Below are 22,537 nucleotides of genomic sequence, written 5' to 3'. Positions count from 1 at the left end.
TCTTGAAATATTTGTAGATGAAATTACTACATATTACAAATCATTCAGATGAAGGCACAATATAAATAAACCCCTGCTCAGACCTGCTACTATATTTGGAATGAGGTGCAGGCATGGACATAAACAGATTTGGGAGGAGGGTGCTTTTGATGGCACAAACACTTATACACTTTCGATTTTTTTTTTTTTTTTTTTTTAATGGTCCTGGTCTTGCTGGGACCCTGGTCCTGGACCTGCGGCTTCTCGGACTCGCATTGTCACAGGAAGGCTGTCGGTCATCAGGGGGCTAGACAGCGACTCCCAAATTAACTTCTTTACGAACTTTCGGGTTGGTGCCGCCACAACAAAAGAACCATTTCTATTAATGGAGAATTTCTCTACAACAGGTAACGTTAACATTATTATAAAAATAGAAGGCAAAGACACAGACAACTTCAAGACAGTTCTCTTAGCTAGCTTGCTAAGCTAGCTAGCGCGCTATTGTAGCCAGTTGTTTTGCTAGCCTCCTTGGTGCATACATTCCAGTGGATATGTACGGATAAAGCTGTATCTAAAGGGATCATAGTTTGATACACTATTCTCTCCGTGCCTCAAAGTGTTAAGAGGATGCGTTTAATTGTTCTCTGTGTGTGTAAAGACGAGTGTTGAGCTAGCACTTCCGGTTTCCCGTTTTCAGATTAAGAGAATGACATTGGCGTATTTAAAGCGTTAACCTTTTGAGTTTACTTTTGTGTCTCCCAAAAAAACACCTTTGTACGTAAACATATTCAAAAATGTGTGTGTAGCAGTAAGTGTTATATCAAACCCGATGGAGGGGTTAAACAGAAATTGAGAAGAATCCATTCAAATTGGGGGCAGATCATGATATATGATAAGCATACACTGTACACATGCATCCTTAAATGGAAAGAATAATTGATGGACCTTATTTCATCGTCCGTAAATGAAACAGCGTCATCTGGTGTTTAAAAAGCGGGACTACTTAGTTGATCCGGTCTTCGTCAGCCAACCAGGAAAGAGGGCTTGCCGTGATCTGGACTGAGGCGGATGAGACCAGAAACCTTTGTTCTGTCTCCCCTCCTACTGCGAGAATAAAAACAAGACTCTGTCAGAGCTTCCGGCCAAACTGAGATTGCATTTTATGGTTTTGGACATCGCCGATATATCCATTAGAAATAAGAGTTTATTTATCAGGGTTTTTCACGGATCGCTACAACCCGAGGGGGGGGACATCTGCTCGGGTTTTTTTTCTGTCAGCTGCTAAATGGAAATAAAACGCGGAACTGAAATTGGCAGCAGTCGAGGTGCGTGTATCCTAATGAAGGGTCCGGATCAGTGCACCTTACCACTGATTAATGGACACCAACTGCTAATATTCTCTTTAATATTCCTGCAGCGGTGTCTTTGTAACGACCATCCTGGTGCACAATGAGCCGATTAGCATCCTGGCTGCTGTTCCCATCATCTGTAGAGGACTTTTGCCTCTTGCTACCGATCAGACCTTTTAACTACACTTTTATTTTCCTCTGATTCAATACATCGGGATCTAGTGAGGGATGCTGCCGTCAGGTCACCAGCCGGTCGAGCTGTTGTGTCATTATTTCAGCAGCGCTTTGCCTCTTTTTAATCAAGTTTTCTCCTGCTGGAGAAGTGTCAGGTGGATGATGTTGGGTCAGGATGCTCGGATTGCTTGTGGAAGAAGTGTTGATGAATTAAATGTGCTGTGGATGAAGCACAGTGCCACCGCTGGTTTTTACTTTCTGAAGTTCGATGCTTTTATTTGGAAGTGACAAACAAAATGTTGGTGAATTAGTCAGACGGTTGTGTAGAGCTGCAGTAATTCATCTGAAGAAAAATGAATCTGCAACTATTTCTTATCTTTGATTGATCTTCTGTCTTTTTTTTTTCAAGTAAAAACACCAACCTTTAGTTGTTCCTAGACTCTTAATCAACAGGATTTACGATTTGTTGTCATGTGGGCAGAAAATTAAGAGGTTTTTTTTCCTTTCTTTTTTTTTTGATGCATGAAAGCAGCAGTTTGAATGTTTTGCTTTGAATGATTGAGAGGATTCTTTTCTCTTTTTTTCTCAAACTTTATTGACAAAACAATTCATTGATTCATTGCGAAAATAATCATCCTGTCCAAAGGTAATCTAAAGTCTAGAAGGATTTTTTTGAGGGAGAAAAAAAACGAACCCAGGATAGGATTTACCATTATTGGAAGCAGTTTACATTCTTATTCCATTCCATTTTTAATGGGAAAACATACAGAAATAAAAAGGCTGTCATTTCTCCCGCCAAACACTGAAAGTCTATGGAACCCCACTGGCGTGCTGGGACCCCATGACACAATAAACAGGACTTACAGCAGCTGCTGCCAACGTCTTGGTGCCACATATCACAGCACACTTCTGGTGGAGTCCAGGCCTGGACGAGTCCAAGCTGATTTGCAGCAAAAGGGGGCCCGACACAACATTAGCGTGCTTGGTTGGAATGTTATGGCTGATTGGTTTATATATGAAGTGTTTTTATTTGTCAGTTAATCTCAATGTCGGTTTGTGCTTGGGTTGTGAATGTTTACATCTCTCTTTCGCTCCAGCTAATGATCTTCCAGTCCATTATCTACGCCTCCTGGCCCCGCCCTTGCAGCTTCTGTCGGCTGCAATGTGGCAAGTTGTGCAGCAGGGACTTGTGGATCGCTATGGGATGCTGGAGGAGTTTGTTACCATGGTGACAGAGCTGGTCCCAGAGCTGATGAGCTACAGTCAGAGGGCTCAGCTCATCCTGGGCCTCAGGGCACGGGTCAGTAACAACCACCCTGCTGTCACACTGACAAGTAGAATTCAGGATTAGACACCGAATGTTTTAACCACCAGATTTCACACTTAAAGGTTTTTAGTTTAATTGTATTCAAAATTAATGACATGGTTTGGATGCAGTTACAGAAATTTGTGGGTAATGCCATGTTTTTTTCTTATTGGTATTCGTATTAATTATATGAGATCATCTGCACATCACTTTCAAAGAGCAGCACCGGCTCAGATTTATGAAAAAACTTGAAAAAGTGAATTTCAAATCAAAGTGAATAGATTTTTTTTTGTCCACTCTATCATACACTGCCTGGCCAAAAAAATAAGTCGCCACCTGGACTTAACTAAGCAAATAGATACGAGCCTCCTATTGGGTAATTACTGCATGGGCGATGATCTTTCAGCTGGCAACAAGTTATTTAACCCCAACTGGTGCAATGAGTTGCTTCTCATTTCTTGAACAACCATGTCAGAAGACACATCCCGTGGTCGTGGAAAAGATGTTGGTCTGTTTGAGAAGGGTCAAATCATTGGCATGCATCAAGCAGAGAAAACATCTAAGGAGATTGCAGAAACTGCTAAAATTGGGTTAAGAACTGCCCAACGCATTATGACGTAGTATAGTGGGGACCCATCGTCTTCAAGGAAGAAATGTGGCCGGAAAAAACTCCTGACTGATCGTGATCGGCGATCACTTAAACGTTTGGTAAAATCAAATGGAAGAAAAACAACAGTAGAACTCAGGGCTATGTTTAGTGGTGAACGTAAGAGCATTTCCACACGCACAATGCGAAGGGAACTCAAGGGACTGGGACTGAACAGCTGCGTAGCCTAAAGAAAACCACTAATCGGTGAGGCTAACTGGAATAAAAGGCTTCAATTTGCTAGGGAGCATAAAGATTGGACTCTGGAGCAATGGAAGAAGGTCGTGTGGGCTGATGAGTCCAGATTTACCCTGTTCCAGAGTGATGGGCGCATCAGGGTAAGAAGAGAGGCAGATGAAGGGAGGCGCCCATCATGCCTAGTGCCTACTGTACAAGCCTGTTGGGGCAGTACTATGATCTGGGGTTGCTGCAGTTGGTGAGGTCTTGGTTCAGCAACAGTGTGTGCCCAAAGAATGAGGTCAGCTGACTACCTGAATATCCTGAATGACCAGGTTATTCCACCAGTGGATTTTTCTTCCCTGATGGCACGGGCATATTCCAAGATGACAATGCCATGATTCAGCGGGCTCAAATTGTGAAAGAGTGGTTCAGGGAGCATGAGACATCATTTTCACACAAAGAATTGGCCACCACAGAGTCCAGACCCCATTGAGAATCTTTGGGATGTGCTGGGGAAGGCTTTGCGCAGCGGTCAGACTCTACCATCATCAATACAAGATCTTGGTGAAAAATTCATGCACACTGAATGGAAATAAGTCTTGTGACATTGCAGAAGCTTATCAAAACAATGCCACAGCGAATGCATGCTGTAATCAAAGCTGAAGGCAGTCCAACAAAATATTAGAGACTTTGGCGACTTTTTTTTTTTTTGGCCAGGCAGTGTATTTTACATTTATGATAAACAAAACAAAAAGACATTAGATGAACGAATCCCTATTGTCAGTTAAGTTTCAAACTTGTTGTTCAATTGCGTTTGTGTGTCCGACCAGCTGGTTCTGGAGATGTGTCGAAGTGAGCATCCGGTGGACATGAGGACCATCCAGCCACATCTTGACAGGATTAAAGCTCCTGTCAGCACCGCCAAGGATCACCACGTACGTTAGTTGTCACTGGAAAAAAACAAACAAACAGAAAACACGTATAAAGTCACAGAATCCATTGCTTTTATTTCAGCATGTCTTTCCTCATCTGTGTGTGTGTGTGTGTGTGTGTGTGTGTGTGTGTGTGTGTGTGTGTGTGTGTGTGTGTGTGTGTGTGTGTGTGTGTGTGTGTGTGTGTGTGTATCAGGTGACCATCAACCAGGTGGAGGAGTCAGAGGTGAACTTCGTGGAGTTGGTGCATTCATTACTGGAGGATCCATCTGAAAGAAAATATTTTTTTGAGGTGAGACGGCCCTCACTGCATCCCTCTTTACTGTCAGATTATGATTTCAGATGCTCCTTTACACAACAGCAGACAAAAGATTCAACATAGAGCGTATATATATGTGTGTGTGTGTGTGTGTGTGTGTAAAACTTATGTATGTGTAAAATTATCCTTTTTTTAAGCTGTTTTGAACTCTTTCTAATGATCTTCTATCCCTTTTTTTTTTTGCAGGAAATCTTTCCTGTGTACTTTGGGTCCAAGTATGACGCAGCACTGGAAATGCTGGTGTGGGAGTTTATATCAAGACTGGAGGAGCTTCTTCCAGTTCCAGACGTCACACAGGTGCCACGTTCACATTCCCATAACAGCTTATTAGCTCGAACGTGGCCATAATAACTCATGAAATAGGCACCTTTTTAGAAATGATCTTTCAAAATCGAGGGAGTTTTTCAATTTCAAGTGCACGCATGCTGACTTTTTAGAAAGGCATGCATTCATTTCTGTTAACGTAACTAAATAACAGCAGTGTTTGTCTCCCTGTTTTGCTCTCCGCTCACTACAGTGCTGAGGGAGTTCATCGACCCCTCGTGCTTTACTTTTTCAAAACCAAATAGAACACAGACCTAAATGTCCACATGTAACAGTTCTGCCTTTATTCCAAACTGTGAAACCTTTTCAGGCCGATGCTGGGGCTCATCTGTCTGCACCGTTGACCCAGAGACAGATATAGAGGAGGGTTAGCCGGGCACAGGTGCAGCACAGTGTCCCAGCAGACATCCTCCTCCAACCAAGCAGTTGCACAAATAACAATAACAACAGCGCAACACAGGCAGATAAGCAGCCGCAGTTAAGACATGACAGCGGCTGTTGTCGCAGTTGACATCAAATTTCGAGCAGTAACACAAAACTAAAGAGAGACAACGTATTGCATGGATCTCTGGGTTGTTGTTTTTTTTGTTTACTTTGGAAGGATGGAAATGTAAAACAAGTGAATGGAGGATTAATAAATCTTGTATGTGTTTTCTCTTCTCAGTTGGCAGCTTTGCTCGGGGATGCTCCAGCATTCCTCGATGACTGTTTACAATCATTTTTCCCCCCAGAGGACATGAAGGCCGTACTTGAACACCACAGAAACCTTGGTCATTTTGAAGAGAAAGGTGTTGTTTTTGCCCATATCTTAGTACAGTTTTGCTATGAAGGTTTTTGTTGTTGTTTTTTTAGGTGATTTTTTTATCGATTTATGTTCAAACTAAAGCCGTCTTTACTCTCAATTTTAGATCCTAGATTATTACCAATGGATGACTGCATCCTCAGCTCCATGTCACTGCCTCCTGGGACCAAACCTGCCATGAACGCTACCTCCTACTCACCTGCTCACAAAGACTCTGTCCCTCCGGAGCGCAGCGCGCGTCCCGATGCGTCCGTCAGCACAAGCAAAACAAGGCAGCTCTTGGTTAGAGGCGGGAACATTTCTCAGGAGAGGAAATTGCCATGCGACGAAACCATAGACCTCACCACATCTACTGAAGCAGAGGCCTTGGATTCAGCAGCTAATGAGAACATCCAAAGCTTCAGAGGAGGGCGGGTTCTCAGGAAGAGGAAGCTGAGCGATGGTGTGGACACACCCACAAAGCAGCTAATAGAGGCATCAGCTTTCATGTAAGATTACCAGAAAATGATTTGAAGACATGAAGGAGACTGTGGGACCACAGAACATGAGAAAGGAGCTTTGATAAATCCGTTGAACCTGCGCTTTCCAAAAAATAAACAAAGTTAGCAGACGCTAACTAGAGCTAAGCAACAAATAGCAATCTCCTTTCCTAGCATGTTTCCTGGTACCGTGTTCTCCACCACACGTGTAGCTCCGCAGTGGGAGTTTCCAATTCATCAGACAGACATTAATTGTGCGTATCATTGATGTGCCATTCAATTTTTTTTTAGCCTCGGTAATGATGGGATTTTCCCCCACAAAATTTTCATACAGTTGCTAGAAGATAGAGCCAAGTGATCCATAACTTTTCATGTTGCCCTACATTGAGTTTCACCTTTTGTTGTCAGTGAAATATCAAAGCTATTGAGTGTTTTACCACGAATGTGTATCTGCATCGGTTTTAAGGTGTAATTAGCAAATGTTAGCATGTTCACAGCTGAACACCCAGTGGCCAATTTTGCTGGATGGTTGAGAGACGCAATAGATTTCTTAGTTGTTGTGCATCTACTCACTTCATTACCTGGACATTGTAGTTTGTGCAATTATATTCTTCATATCATAATATGAAAAAAATATATCCACATCCCGTTCATTTCAACTGCGACAAACCCGGATACCTCCTTGAAGTTCACTTAAATCAATGATCTCACCCTCGCAGTGATGCTTCAGTGGATGATGAGAATTCAGGTGAATCTCCTCTAATCTCAATCTGGGGAGAATATACAGGTTCGTACAACTCACCCATGAATCCGCAAATAATCGTAGTTCTCTAACGACAGGTCTTTGACTGACTCACCTCCTTCTTCGTAGATTCTCAGGAGGCTTCTCTGCCTGTCGTGAGTGACGCTAAAGTTCCCTGGTCGGAGGAGGAGACGCTAAATCTACTGGACATATGGGGGAAGGACTCAATGCAACGAGCCTTGAAGGGCTGCTTGAAGAACCGTCACATTTTCACTCAGATCGCACAGAAGATGGCGGAGAGGGGCCACATGAGATCAGTCGAACAATGCCAGACCAGGATCAAACGGCTCAAGAAATTGTTCCGTCAGAACGCCAAGTGTGTATTAAATCACAAGCTTTGTGTCTTCTTTGCTTCGTGCTCCCGTCTTTCTGTCCCGTAATTTTAGTTTGTCGGAGTCATTCATAGAATTGTCAGTTGTTTTGTTTTTTTAATGGAATGTCCTTTTCTTTTTGTCCTGGTTTAATACCAGAGGGAATTCCAGACTGGAATATAAATTTTACGAGCAGCTGGAGCGAATACTCGGATCCTCAGCTTCCTCGACTATTCCTGAGTTCACCTATGATGTTGATGAGGTCATCGAGGAAGACGAGTCTCAGGACGGTGATGAGGATTTGCAGTTTGTGGGGCACACAAATCCACTGGAAATAGGTATGACGTCACTATTGTGTAACTCAGTTCATTAAACCTTAAAGTGGGTGTTAGATGTTTGATAATTTGTTTTTTTCTCTTTAACATTATAAAATCAATGTTGATTGAAAAATGCAAGCAGCTAAAATTACAAGGAGCTTAAAAGAAAACTTTTTTTGGGGGGGGGGTTCTGGAACAAAACCACGCCAGGCAACCACTCAGCCAACGCCATATTTTTCCAGTATTTTTGTATTTCATAGTTTCTTTCATTCTGTCAAACTATAATAAACTAAATAATAGTAGTTTTCTATACACTCTAAATACTAAATATATTCCATTTAAAATGATGACACTTTAGCGCTTCAATCCACCTGCTCCTTTCTTCTCTCTTATTTTCAAAGTGATCTTGAGTGTATCATGTGCTTCGCCTCACAGGAAAAGATCCAGACTTTAGTGTTGTGTTTTCCCACAGCTCAAATGTCATGCACCATTATTGTGTATTATTTGTAGGCTACATAATAACTGCATGTACTCTTAATTGAAGGAACTAGAAGTGTTCCCTGGACAGAGATGGAGACTCTAGCCCTCATCACCTTATGGGGTGAAGACAAGCTGCAGCAGGAACTGAGAGGATCGCACAGAACCAGCCCCATTTTTTCCGCCATATCCAACAAGATGGCAGCTCAGGGCTTTTCCAGAACTCCCGAGCAGTGTCAAACAAGGCTGAAAAGGCTGAAATCAACATTCAGGCAGTGCTACGAAAACAAGTACGTGTGATTACAGCAGAAGGGATGAAACGAAAAGACATGAGGTTTAATGATTGTCTTCATTGTATCTCCAACCTGTAGCACGAAGGGACTGGAGCAAGTTCAGTGCAAGTTTTACAACGAATTGGCAGCAATCTTAGTGAAGAACAGCCCTATGGTGCCACAGCTGAATGAAATACCAGGAGAGCCTGAGGATGATGACTTTCCTTCCTACCCTTACCAGGACTTCGGTAAACCCTCCAAATTCCAGCAACAAAAGATAAATGGGCAATGCATTGATCTTCTCCAAAATAAGTCGACAGTTTACTGATTCTGTCCATATTTACGTTTGTGATTTTGTGTGCGCGCCCGTGCGTGCCTAGATATATGTAGACGTGTTTATCTTAAAGTATTCAAAATTGATCAGCAAATTGTAAATTAATGACAGATAAACATTCCACAAGAGTAAATGTGTTGTGTCGCTAAAGGTAGCATGCTAATTCGCTAACCCCATCTGCTCTTGTTGCACAGATGGCACTAAGTACTGAAGTAGTATTAGTATGTAACAAACAACCAGACCTTTTTTGGACAATTCAACAGATGACTCCTTGTCAACATTCGCATACAGTAGAACATTTTAGGCTTCTGCATCACTCTATAATGATAATTTTTTTAGAAAATCCTTGTGAAAAAGGAAGAAAAATGTGTAAATATCATTATCAGTCGATGGAATATGAAATGAAGAGTGTAATTCAGTGTCATGGATTTAGATATGTGTCTTTCTGTATCAATGTGTGTGTGTGTGTGTGTGTTCAGTAGCTGTGGCTATTGGAGTTCAGGATGACAGGAAGAAAGTTCCATGGTCCGACAAAGAAACCATCATCCTGCTGGAGCTCTGGGGAGACCCACAGGTAGAATTCACCAGTAATCAAACTGTACTACTATTGTTATTTTTTTGTTATTTCACATCACTGTGGTATGAACAATAATTTATATTTTAATGTCAATGTGATGAATTGCAAGCGTGCAGGAAATTAAAATCAAACTCAAACACCTGAATGTCTGACAAGCATCCCTTAAGGCGTGGTGCTCATCCTCTGACATGTGAAGCTCACTTGTATTTCAGGTCCAGCAGAATTTGAGACGCTACCCACACAACGGTCACATTTTCACTGAAATATCAGAGAAACTGTCCGTCCACGGCTACTCCCGCAGTGCCGAGCAGTGCCACGCCAGAATCAAACGACTGAAGGCCACCTATTGGCAGTGCCAGGAAAGCATGAGGTAAACACGATCGTCCAGTTTGTTTACTTTACGACATGTGTGGGTTTTGAACTCATTTGAAGTCCTTGACTTTGTAGCTCATCAGGGACCGATAACATCAATTTCAAATTCTATGATCTGATGGAGCAAATCCTGGACAAGCAGCCGTCTACATCTTCCACCATGATCACGGATTCCATTGAAATATCAGAAGACTCCAACGGGGAATCAGTGACCGAAACAGGTATGATACCCCCATCTACTCACTCCTGCTGTTTACACACAGTAAAAAAGGAATTTTTGTAATTAACGTTGCTCAAATGTAGTTTGTGCTTCACTGTCAGATGGCGAAAACAACACTTCTGCAGATAAACCAGCACCAAGCTCATGGTCAGACGAAGAAACCTCTGCGCTCATCAACATCTGGGGAGATGAGGAAGTACAGAGGTCACTGAGGGGTTACGTCCACAATGGGCACGTGTACGCAAACATTTCAGAGAGAATGCACGACCTCGGCTACACAAGAACCCCGGAACAATGCCGCTGGAAAGTCAAGTCATTGAGGAACAACTTCCGACACTGCTACGACCGCAAGAAGTGAGATGCATCTTTGTTTCCAGATATCATCGAGTTATTCCTTCGACAAAGTAGTAATTATGATTTTTCATTCCCTCAAGAAGTGGAAGAAATATCGATTACCGGTTCTATCACCAGTTAGAAGAGATCCTGGGACAGGAGGCTGTTTCTATTGATGAATACGATGAAAGAGACGAACAACCCGAGGATCCAGGTACAAACAACATTTTGCTACATGTTAACAAGAGAAAAAACACTTCCCAAGACAAATCTGACAGCTGAGTTTTCCCGCAACAGGTGGCGATGGCATGAACACAGCATGGACGGAGCTGGAGACGGTGGCTCTTGTTGAAGTTTGGGCTGCAGACGATGTGCAGCACAGCTTGAAAACCTGTGTCCGCAACGGGCATATATTTGCCGAAATAGCTGAGAAGATGGCCTCCATGGGCTACATGAGGAACGCGGAACAGTGCCACTCCAGGATCAAGAGGTTGAAGAAGACTTACAGGCGGTTCTGCAACAGTCGGAGGTAAATAAAATGGATAATTTGATCGTTTTCCCGCAGAGATAATCAAATGTTTGCTGAAATTTTGAAGTTTTTCATTTCAATAAAAAAACGCCCCATATCTCAGCTTACTTTTACATCATCTTCTTCCAGAAATGGTAGTCGGTCTGCAGGGTTCAAGTACTTCAACCTCCTGGCTCCGGTGCTCGGTGACTACTCTGTGTTCTCTGAATTCAAAACCTCAGCCGCTGATGCCACCTTGCAGCCCCTGTTGGAAACCTATCCTGACGTGTGTAGGTTTAAATATGATCACGTCAGTTTCACAAGTACTTTTCATGTCAGCGCCCCTTTGCACCATGTGCTTACCCACTTATGCTCCACCCGTCAGATGAGCAACCTTCCACCAGCCACCTCCTATCAGACCAGAGCAGGAAGACACCCTGGTCTGACCAGGAGACGCGCACCCTGCTGGAGATCTGGGGTGAAGACAACATCCAGCTCACCCTGCGAGGATGCCTGAAGAACCGCCATGTCTTTGAGTACATCTCTGAGAAGATGAGTAACCAAGGATATACGAGGACCACGGAACAGTGCTACACCCGCATCAAGCGCCTTAAATATGGCTTCCTCCATGAAAAGTCAGTAATGGCACCATTGTTTATGTTTGCAAATACATAAATGTGCTGGTATTTAATAGCCAACATTGCGATGCAACTTAATTTGGTCAAAAATCTGCGATATTTTGTCATGTATTTCAAACCAACATCACAGACTAAATCGCACAAGGGATGAGGGTTGTTTTTGAAAATGTCATGGAAACTAATTATGATGCAAATGCTCAGATTAAAAAAATCCTGGCTTCAGGACGGTCTGCGGTAAATACATTTTCCCTCGTAGCACCAGTGCTTTCTGTCACTCCTCACACAATCCCTGCGACTGGTTTTTGATTTGATCCTGAGCAAAAACATGTCCGAGAGCATTCCTTCACTCACAAGCATCGCTTGTCAGATAATCTCATATTAAAATGCAAGGTGCTTTTTTTTTTTTATGTCTTCATCCACAGGGAGGAGTTTAAATTTTTCAGTGAGATGGAGGAAATCTTCAGGAAGGAGCTGAAAGGGGACAGTTTGATCACAGATGTGTCAGTCACAGACGAGCCGGAGGACTGCACGCTTGAACTAAAGAAAGGTGACACCGCAGTAAAATTCTTAGCAGCTTGGTTACATAATTCAAAATATGAAGTGGCACATTTGAATCATTTTATACACCATGGATAAAGTTATATGGCAGGAGAGAAATTTGGATTATTTCCTCTTTTTTTCCCCCTCCCTTGTGGTTGAATATCTGTCAATCAGCTTTAGCGCTCGTACATCACTGATACTTCAGAATTGAATTTGGTAGCTGCATTTCGTCCATCCGTTTTGTTTTTGTTACATTCACCCTCCTAGTTTACTAGCCTGCCGTTTACTTTGGATATTTACTCCTTATCAGCTCATTAAAAGTAATATAAATGGTGCAAAAGTGCCTCTAATTCCGTATGGCAATGTTGCTGTTAGCTAAATATTACAGGTTATCCTGGATCGCACTCTAAATGCAAGAAATCTAAAGGAAAAGCAGTGCCAAGTTTGAAGTTTGATGCACTGCTCGAATACAAATACTTGTACAAGTACTTGATGTCATTTTCTGTCCAGAAAAAAATTCTCTTACTCTGCTTACTCTTGTTTCATAGTGTCCTCTGGGAACCAATGGGGGGCTGAAAGCACTAAGATTCTGTGGAGCGACGGAGAGACCATGGCCCTCCTTGATATCTGGGGGAGCGAGGATGTTCAGGAGAACTTGAAGAGCTGCACCAAGAACAAACACATCTACATGCAGATCTCCGATATCATGGCAAGCCAGGGTTACCAGCGCACGCCAGAGCAGTGTCAGAACAGGATCAAGAGGCTGAGGGCCAACTTCCGACACTTCCTCGACGGCAGGAGGTAAGTGAACCCCGTGTTCCTCTGTTGTAAGGCAAATTTATTCATGTAGCATATTTACTCACCGACAGGGAACTCAAAGTGCTTTACAGAGTACAAAAGAAAACATAAAAAAAGAATAATAAGTGGCAACAATAAAGTCTGGGTGGGATAAAGACAGATAAACCTAACTACAAATAATCAAAGTAGCAAAGCAACAAATATACAAGCAATATGCAGCTGTGGATTAAAAGAAATGGAAAACAGGTAGGTTTTTTTTTGCTTGGATTTCAAATTAGCCAGCAATTCTCAGCTCTTCTGGCAATCTGGGAGGAGCGTAGGAGCTTAGGGCAGCTACACTGTGTTTAATTGTGGCTCTTGGAACAAGAGCAGAGCATTAATATCATAGAAGTTGTTATAAACAGTCTTTGGCAGACTGGAGACCAGTCAAATGTGACCCTCACGTAGTCTTAACACAGCTACACATGTACTGTACGCACGTAACGGCAGCTGCCCAAACACCCCGCTCCACTGTTGACAAGGAACTGGCTAAAGAGCCAATCTGCCCTATCTAACTGTCCGTTGAGCAAAACCTCATGTTGACATAAGAGGATAAAACTCAATATAGTGTCCCTGACTCTGGAGAGTGATCTCTTGAGCAAATCAGTTCATAATAACAATAAACACAAAGTCCAACATGTATTGAATGATTCCAACATAATCAAAATGAACCAAATTACAATGTGATTACAACACATTCTATCAAACTCAAACCTTAAATGACAAGAGCACATGTGAATATATTAGATTAAAACTGTTCCTATAAAACAAATCAAATCAAATCTGATTGTGCTTCAGCCTTGACTTTAGCTGAGTCTTAATCAAAGCAAAATGATTCTTCAAGATCACGTTAAGAATCCGCTGAAAGAGGAAAATCTTTCTTGATCAGGACAAGAGTCCAAACGCTCCGCATTCGTCCATCTTCTCCCATGGGATTAGGATCGAACACATCAAAAGTCCTACATCCATAAGGGAATTTTAGCCCCGGCTTGTGTCTCAGTTAATATGAATCAGTGGAGCTCAAAACAACACCTTCAGACCACTCAACTGGTTTCCTGTATGGGCAGAGCTGAGAAGGAGAAGAAACAACATAACACCGCAATCACTAAACTACTCAAATGCACCAAATTGTAAAAACTGAAACCAAGGTAAATAATTACACGATTTCAAAAACTCAGCTTCATAAACTAATGATGAAAAGTAAATACGTGGATAACATGTAAATCCTGATAATCAAAAAAGGTGAAAGATTCATGAGTAATTTCTGAAATTTTGCAAATAATAAACATACAAATTGCAATAATGAAATACAATAAGAATAACTGGAATCAGTCTCAGCAGCGTGTGGTTTGCTTTATCAAGGGGACAGAGGCAGAGGGAGAGTGCTCAGGATCACATTTCAATCATGTTTTTATCACTACCTTCCTCGTTGTCTGAGTCAGACGAGGGGTGGTAGGCCAGGGCCCAAAGGTCACTATTCTGCTCCACGGAGTGGGCGCTGCCATTAAACTCAACAGGCCTCAGGGGGGCTTGGATCACAGCCCTCTCGTATGTGTCAGGCTCACGCGGATCTGCGTGGGAGTAACAATACTCGGCTTCATCAGAAAGCAGGAAGGCCCAGTCATTCCAACTGAAAAACTTGTAATCCACCCTGAAAAATGGCACAAACACTGGAGCACGGATTGAGGCGGCCATATTTTGATGGACCCAACACCCAGAGAGGTTCTGTTCCCAAGCAAAATCCACCATTTATTCAAGAGCTGTATTAGATTTAAAACCGTGATTTCTGAGTGCTTTGGTATTAATCGTTTTGGATGTAACTGCTGCAGCTGTGGTTGGGGTTGCACCAGGCACTACAGACAGTTTCAAACTATGGCTGCGAGTAAATCTGAGTGAGTGTGACTATCGTGATCCTCACGTGATCCTCATTCCGTGTTTCTCACATTCTGCATTGTAAACTGTTTTCTTGTCTGTAGCAACATCTACTGCACGTCTGTCCGTCCTGGGTGAGGGATCCCTCCTCTGTTGCTCACCCTGAGGTTTCTCAGATTTTTCCCTGTTAAAAGGGTTTTCTATGGAGTTTTTCCTCAGTCGATGTGAGGGTCTAAGGGCAGAGGATGTTGTTATGATGCCATGTGAAGCCCTTTGAGACAAACTGTTTGTGAAAACGGGCTCTACAAATAAAATTGCCTTGCCTTGCCTTGCCTTGCCTCTTTTGCTTTATTAGAGCAACTCCACACCTCACCTGTGACCCTTTGATAACTCACTCTCCAATCGAAGCAAACCGGATTTTCTTTTAATTGCTGCTTGGTAAAACACCAGAGCTCAGCATCCCCTGCAGTAAAATATTTGTACGCAACTTTAGTAGTGTTTACAGGGCAGATGGAGGTGGTGGCTGTTACTTTCTTAGGGCCTCTGGTTTGCCACCACCGTTGTCCTTGTACAAAGGATTCTGGACTTGCATATTAAAAGTCATCTAACTACTGGGCATTTGAAAGCAACATATTGCACCCCCCTTTTGTCCCTGCTATGAAGAGGGAGCGATGCATCAGATTGGCTTGACTCAACCGATGTCTGGGCTGTGTTCATACCAATCTGGCCCTCTCCTCCCTGGCTCCCTGGAGATGGAGACATGGTCTGATAAACAGGAGCTGTGTGAGGCAAAGTGTCAAGGTCTGAGCTTAGATTCTTCACTGAGGGAGGTGGTGTATTCTGGTGCGAGTCTTTTGCCTATTATAGCTATTAGGCTGACAAAAATAACTGATGTAAACTTTCCTCTTATCCACCATTTTACCCCTCCTTCTGGCAGTCCACGGGGGCCAGCCGGCATCTTGTGGCATGAATCTATTTGGGTTTCCCTTCAGCCTTCAGAGCTGTTCGAGTGAGCAGCAACAACTGTGAAGGGCCTTTTCCCCTAGGGGAAGACATTCTTTGTCCAAAGTCTTGATTAGCACATTATCACCATGCACAAATGAATATACTGGATTATCCGAGGGCTGTGGTAATTTGTCAGCAGCCTGTTTATGATAAAGTCTTATCTCAGTTAGCTTTTAACATAGTTCACCTGGTTATCACCAGTCCCTAGTAGAGTCACCTTATGTGGTGTCAAAGGTGGGCTTCTCCCTGTGGACGTGGGCCTCCCCATAAGTGCTTCATGTTGGCTTAGCCCTGTGGTTGCATTTGGCGTGCTTCTGATTGCATAATAGAACAAGTGGCATTGCATCGACCCATTTTAGGCCTGTTGCTAACTTTGTTTTAGTCAGCTTTTCTTTACTTGTGCAGTTCCTTCTTTCCGCTTGGCCACTGCTCTCGGGACGATGAGGAACATGCAATTTCCACTGCAACCCTAACCCTTTGGCTAAGTTTTGTGCTACTTTAGCTCTGAATGTGGGCCCATTGTCAGAGTTTATTCTTCTTGGGATTCCGTACCTGGAGATGATATCTTTCAACAGACACCTTACGTGCGTCTTCTCTTCTCATTGGATATGCTTTAACACCTGGAAAACTGATCCACAGACCCAAGCAGATATTTATAGCCCTGACAGTTAGGCATGTCCACAAAATCAACTTGCAAGTTCCCGAAAGGTACAGCTTGCGGAACCAAATGATCATGTTTTATTACATTGCCCTTCGTCTAATTAACTGATATGTCATGCATGCATCTACTAATTCCTGCATAACCTGTGTAATACCGGGTGCAAACCACTGCGATCTTATTACGTCATTCATCCCCCCTTTTCCTACATGAGTGGGTCTGTGCGTAACACGGGCCAACGCGTGTAGGAGGGAACGAGGACAAACCAGTCGGCCATCTGGGTGCTGCCATAAGCCCGACTCTGCATGAGGGACACAGCCTTTCCGCGTCCATAAGTCTTGCTTCCTATCATCAGGGCGTTCTTGTCAAACAGCGACATTATTATCGGAGGGAGAGCATGGAGAATGCACAGGCTGAGTGGAAGTACATTGGTTAGTCACGGGGGAAGAGGAGATGGCTGCTTGTGTGGCTGCATTATCGGCCAACGTATTTCTTCTTCAGACAGGATCAGAACCATTTGTGTGAGCGGTACACTTCACAACAGCTACTTTAGTTGGGAGCATAATGGCTTCAAGCAGGTCAGCCACTAGTTTGTAGTGCTGAATCGGTTTTCCAGATGAGGTCAAGAAAACTCTCATTTTCCACCACTGTCCATAATCATGAACCTCTCCAAAAGCATATCGACTATCTGTATAAATCGTTGCCACTTTTTCTGCTGCAAGTGTGCGTGAGAGCATAAAGCTCTGCGGCCTGAGCGGAGGTGCTCCTGGGCAAGGCCGCACTTTCTATCACTTCAAAGTCAGACACAACAGCGTAGCCTACAAACTGAATGTTATCAGCGGGTCTGCAAGCTGAGCCAACTGTGTAAAAAATGATATCAGAGTCGGTGATGGATGTCTGCAGCAACTCCGGCCTCAGTGAAGTACGCGGATCAATAGCAGCAACACAGTCAAGGTCAAATCTGTATCTCCTAATGGCAACAAAGTGGCAGGGTTAAGAGGGGGCGAACGTTTCAGTATGATGATTGGGCTGCCCAGAATGATGGCCTCGTAACCTGAATGGCGAGTGGCTGTGCAATTTTAAATGTGCATTACAGCGTGATTCACATGAGCGACAGAGTCATGTTCTAGCACTATAGGAGAGGACTTCTCTCTCATCATAGCAACTACGGTTACAGATGGCAGACAACCAGGTAGTCCCTTAACCAAGGGGCAGAGTCTCAAGGAGTAATACTTCACAAGCCTACGGTGAGGTTTTGCACCAAAATGGCTGTTGCAAAACCTTCTGTCTCTTGGGCATGCAGATGGAAAGGTTGAGTGTAGTCAGGAAGGCCCAGTGCTGGAGCGGACATAAGAGCGCGTTTCAGATCACCATAGCACTTTGGCTTTCATCTGTCCATGTCACCACATTTGGAGCAGCTTGCAGCATAGCAGGCCACGACACAGAGTCCATGACAGCATACTCAGGCACCCAATGACGGCAAAAGTTGGTCATACTGAGGAAAAATGATATCTCCTTTTTGGTCTTGGGGGGGGGGGCATCTCAGCAATTTCACTCTGTCATGAAAGCAGCAGGCGCTGACCCACCTTCAGTTGCAGGATGTGCTTGCTCAGGGAGCGTCGTTGGGTGTAAATTCATCGAATGAGTGTGGTGCTAGACCTGCTGTACTTGTAAAGTGTCATGAGATAACTTTTGTTGTGCTTTGGCGCTATACAAATAAAACTGACTTGACTTGACTTCAATACACGGCCTAAGTTTGTCACTTGTGGGAGGGAAAACTGTAACTCAGCCAGTCTCTGCATCAAGAGTATAGAGCCCTCTCTGCAGGCCTTTTTTGTGGGGGACGCGATCAGCATAGTGCAACAGAACAGTGCCATCTGGCAATTGTAAATCATCAAAATCTCTTTTGACGGCTGTAGCACATACACCCGGCGACTCACAGTAACCCTGTGGCAGGGAGGTGCAGGTCAACTGCTTACCCTTAGAATGTAAAAGCAAAAAGATACTGACTATCTTTGTGCAATGGCACGGAAAAGAAAGCTGAGCTCAGGTCAATGACTGTGTCTTAAGTTGAGTCAGAGGGCAATAATGCTAGGATAGAATTGGTGAGGGACCGGGGTGTCACGGGGACAACAATATCATTTATAGCTTGGAGGTCCTGGACAAATCTTCAGTAATTTGGGCGACCACTGAATAGGTAGGATTGGGGTATGACAAGGGCTGAGTGTGTCAACCGACGCTACCTGATGCATCAACAACTGAACAACAGGCTCAGTTACTGCTATCGAGCGAGGGGGAAATGGTATTGTTTGATCACAAGCAGTTTAGCATTTTCCCATTAGCAACATGATTCTTGTGTTCAGCAGAGTGATGAAGGCACCTCAGACAGCTCGGATGCCGGGCCATAGTGCACTGGAGCGGGTGGCATTTGACGCTGAAACACACCAGGAGGCAGCTGTACAGGCCCCTCCAGTTTTAACACACACACATCTTCAACTAGATGAGTTAATGTTTGATGAGTCGTTTCACTCCTAGCTGCTCTGAGTGCTTGGCATTTAGCTGTCATTCCCTGCAGTGCAGTTATCTCATTTCTTTGGGACACGGCCAAAACAACGCGTGGGATAGAGCCATCAGTTTTGAGCCGAGCTGCATGCTGATCAGACAAACTCGCAGGCATCACACATCCCTGGGGGCCAATATACAAAACTTGTGTCAGAATTTAGGCCTACTGTCAAGCTCAAAAAGTTTTTAACATCATTTCTGTATTGCACAAAACAATTCAGGACTGGCTTCATAGCAGACATGAGCGAAGCACAAGCTGGGGAGGACTCTGTACTCTCGTGTGAAGATGTTTTTCATGTTAAAATCTGGCAATTTCCAGCAATACATGACATCTTATGCTGACTGTAAAACCGGGGCGGCCTGCAGTGCTCCGTGATCAGGAAGAGACAAAAACAAGCTGTCCGGAGTACAAAGAATGCTGGCGTGCAACTTACACAACATGAGATTTATTGGGCTGTTTCCAGAGATCAGAAATGAGCGGTCGACCTCTTACCCTTCAATGGTGACGTTTGTTTTCTGTGACATCGGTTCCTCTCGAGGCACTCCTGAAACTCCTGGTTGTTATAAAGTTGTTAAGTGTGCTGCTCACACCGATGGTCCTGATCCTGCCGATAACGCCGAATTTGTGGAGGAATTTTTCAATCTGGAAACTCAGAGATGGGTTACGCTTGATCCCTTTGCTGGACATGACCATGACAGATGTACAAGGTTCGCTGTGAGATGAGGATGAGTCAGCTGACCCCAGAACGTCTGACCTGACATCTGTAAACAGTCATACTTATACGTGTCAGGCACCACCCAGTACTAGCGAATAAGGACATTTTGCACAAATGTGACCTTCACGTCGTCTAAACACAGCTATGCATGTAGACAACGCTGGCGCCGTGATTGTCAGCTTAACTATCAGTAAGTGTTCTGACTACAAATTTACGACTATGAGAGGCACTACAGGTTCTCCGCCGATTCAGGCCGAGGCCCTGGGGTCAGACCAGCTGTTGACCTCACAGACGAATTTGGAAGCTGAGGTACAAGAGAGCTAAAACAGAGGATACCAGCTAAAATTCCTTATCAGTAGTGATTTGAAAACGGGCAATGTTGGTCCTGGTTACAATTTTGGCCGCAGCATTCTGCATCTGCCTGATCACCGCTCTAGAGAGACCTGTGGGAAGACCACTGCTGTACTCAAGTCTGTCTGGGAAAAAAGCAACCACTAGTTTTTCTTCTGTTCTCATCAGATCTCATCATGTAGCATCCAAAGAACAAGACAAGATTATTCTGTCAGTTTCACTGTTCTACTGCGGAGGGCACTGTTGCACACCTTGTGGATGGTTCCTTGGTGGTGGTGGTGGTGGTGGTGGTGGGGGGGGGGGGGGGGGGGTTACTGTCGAAACAATAAAGTACAAAGATCACATCAATTTTCTGCTCAAAAATCCTTTCTTTTATAGAATACATGTTGCTCAGCTTGGGCTGCATGGCTCGGAGGTGGAGTGGCCGTCTAGCAACCGAAGGGTCGCCAGTTCGATCCTCACTTCCCCCGGTGACCATGTCAAAGTATCCTGTGACCTTGCGACGGACTGGCGACCCATCCAGGGTGTACCCCGCCTCTTGCCCAATGCCAGTTGGGATAGGGTCCATGTCATATCCATGCTCATTTTATATTATTTCATTTTAGTCTTTTTCATTTGTGTGTGTGTGTGTGTTTTTCTTTTGATATGTTCAATTTTTATAATCATGGAGCAAAATATATTGTGGCAACTTAAAAAAAAAAAACACTGGCAGGTATAGCGTTCATTGTTTTTAGTTGTTGCTTATAAGAGTTTCTAACTGAAATATTGTCTCATTTTCAGAGGAGAGAAACAGGAATGCAAATATTTTGACCAGCTGGTGCATGTTTTTGGCAGCAAGTATGTCAACATTGACCCACAGACTGAAGAGACAGCTGATGTCATGGGTAAGAAGACAGAGTGACCAGCAATTTTACATCACCAGCTCAGAATTTAAATGTGCACTTTAACAACAGAGATGTTCTGTGTTATCCAGAGTCGTGAAACCGTCCTGTTTTGTGGGGCCAGATGAAGAACGCGATGCAGCAGAAGAAGAAAATCCAACCAGGGCATTGATGCAGAAACTGTGAAATTAACAGCTGTGATATGCAGTTGTTTACAGATGCCATAACAGAGCCTGTCCAGGCTACATTTGCCTCTGTATATACTTCAAATACTTGTACATTCTTCACACACACACCTTCTTCAGCCTGTGTGTGTTTGTGTGTTTTAGTGATATTTACAATAGAGCCATGACACTTCCAACTTGACACTCAGGACTCAAGGGACAAGAAAGAACCTCTGCTCTTGACCTGGTGGGAATCACAAAATGCTGTCTTCCTCTGGAGAACATGTTTCTACTTGTGTCAAATGATTTTGTATTTGACCTTTAAACTGAAAAGAACCAGAGCAAAAACAGTCACAGCCTACATTCACTTGTATGTCTTAGTTCAACTCTAAAACTTCTGTCTTTGCAATGTTTCATATTTAGCTGGTGAAAAGTGAGATTTTTTTTTTTTTACATTTTTTTCATGAATAGTATTTATTTAAATTAATATTCCAAAGTTTGCTTAATTTATTTTAATTTTGAACATTTTACTGAAGCATTTTTTTTTTCCCATAAATGAATACAGGTTGTGTCATATCTATTATGTTTAATTTAGGATATATTTCTGTGATTTGTCACGTGTAATAAAACATGTTTCAGATTTACGACTTCGTACAATGAAAGTTATAATATGAGTAGTAAATCCATCATCACAACATGAGCATGACAACAAACAACAAACACACTTCTTTGTACATTCATTCTACAACGTGCAAGGGAGGGAGACATATTTTCGTTAACACAGGTGACTGGCACTTCATGATAAAAAAAATTAGAGCAAGAACGCAAACTGAATCTTCAAAGACTCAGGAGAGTCCCACCATTCGTTGTGCTAAGCTAACTCACGGTCAGCTAGCTCTAGCTCGTCACAATCTTGCTCCTGAATTGTTCTGGGGGGGGTAGGGTGGTTATTCTTTTGCTACCCCCATCACTAACACACATTTCTCACTCATCCGTACGCTCAATTATTGACACAGTTTATCTTTATACACTGTGTTTTTTGTGAAATAGTGATACGTGCTTGGCTAACCCAGAACTTAGCATCGCAATTGCTCCCTCAACCAAAACCAGTGGAATTTTTACGTTAAATTATTATATTTTGAGGGCTTATTTCAGGCAGTTGATGATGTAGACATTTTATCAGCAAGATAATCTTCACCAATGAGCAACATTTTTTTTAAATTATTGATACCTAATTGCAGGTGACAGGCTCATATGCGTTTAAGAACAAACTACACTAGCATTGGGCGTCTTTCCACTT

At 43.3% G+C, this 22,537-nt stretch overlaps 1 protein-coding gene across 5 annotated transcripts; it reads left to right on the top strand.

The window, feature by feature from the left end:
• Nucleotides 1–150: 150 nt before the first annotated feature.
• On the top strand, nt 151–21,877 carry LOC147262888 (uncharacterized). 5 transcript variants are annotated; one of them, XM_086202169.1, is made up of 24 exons: nt 151–386; nt 2,600–2,802; nt 4,465–4,569; nt 4,763–4,858; nt 5,072–5,182; nt 5,874–5,997; nt 6,118–6,499; nt 7,210–7,277; nt 7,362–7,608; nt 7,763–7,941; nt 8,465–8,687; nt 8,769–8,917; nt 9,483–9,577; nt 9,793–9,950; nt 10,028–10,173; nt 10,274–10,526; nt 10,607–10,719; nt 10,803–11,034; nt 11,164–11,303; nt 11,399–11,648; nt 12,074–12,198; nt 12,740–12,992; nt 20,973–21,076; nt 21,166–21,877. In XM_086202169.1, exons 1-24 carry the CDS (start codon nt 365–367, stop codon nt 21,171–21,173), a joined length of 3,786 nt encoding a protein of 1,261 aa, XP_086058295.1. In that variant the 5' UTR covers nt 151–364; the 3' UTR covers nt 21,174–21,877. The 5 variants fall into 5 exon arrangements, 4 of the variants coding, with proteins under 4 accessions (XP_086058295.1, XP_086058294.1, XP_086058293.1 ...); XM_086202168.1 differs by lacking the exon at nt 151–386 and adding an exon at nt 1,043–1,304 and having other exon boundaries at nt 10,610–10,719; XM_086202167.1 differs by lacking the exon at nt 151–386 and adding an exon at nt 1,044–1,304 and having other exon boundaries at nt 9,486–9,577.
• The last annotated feature ends 660 nt before the right edge of the window (nt 21,878–22,537 follow it).

This window comes from Aulostomus chinensis, chromosome 4 (assembly GCF_037954235.1).
Source record: "Aulostomus chinensis isolate RoL2024-O1b breed Wild chromosome 4, RoL_Achi_v1.0, whole genome shotgun sequence".
Taxonomy (NCBI): domain Eukaryota; kingdom Metazoa; phylum Chordata; class Actinopteri; order Syngnathiformes; family Aulostomidae; genus Aulostomus; species Aulostomus chinensis.
This window is presented reverse-complemented; position numbering and strand designations above follow the sequence as displayed.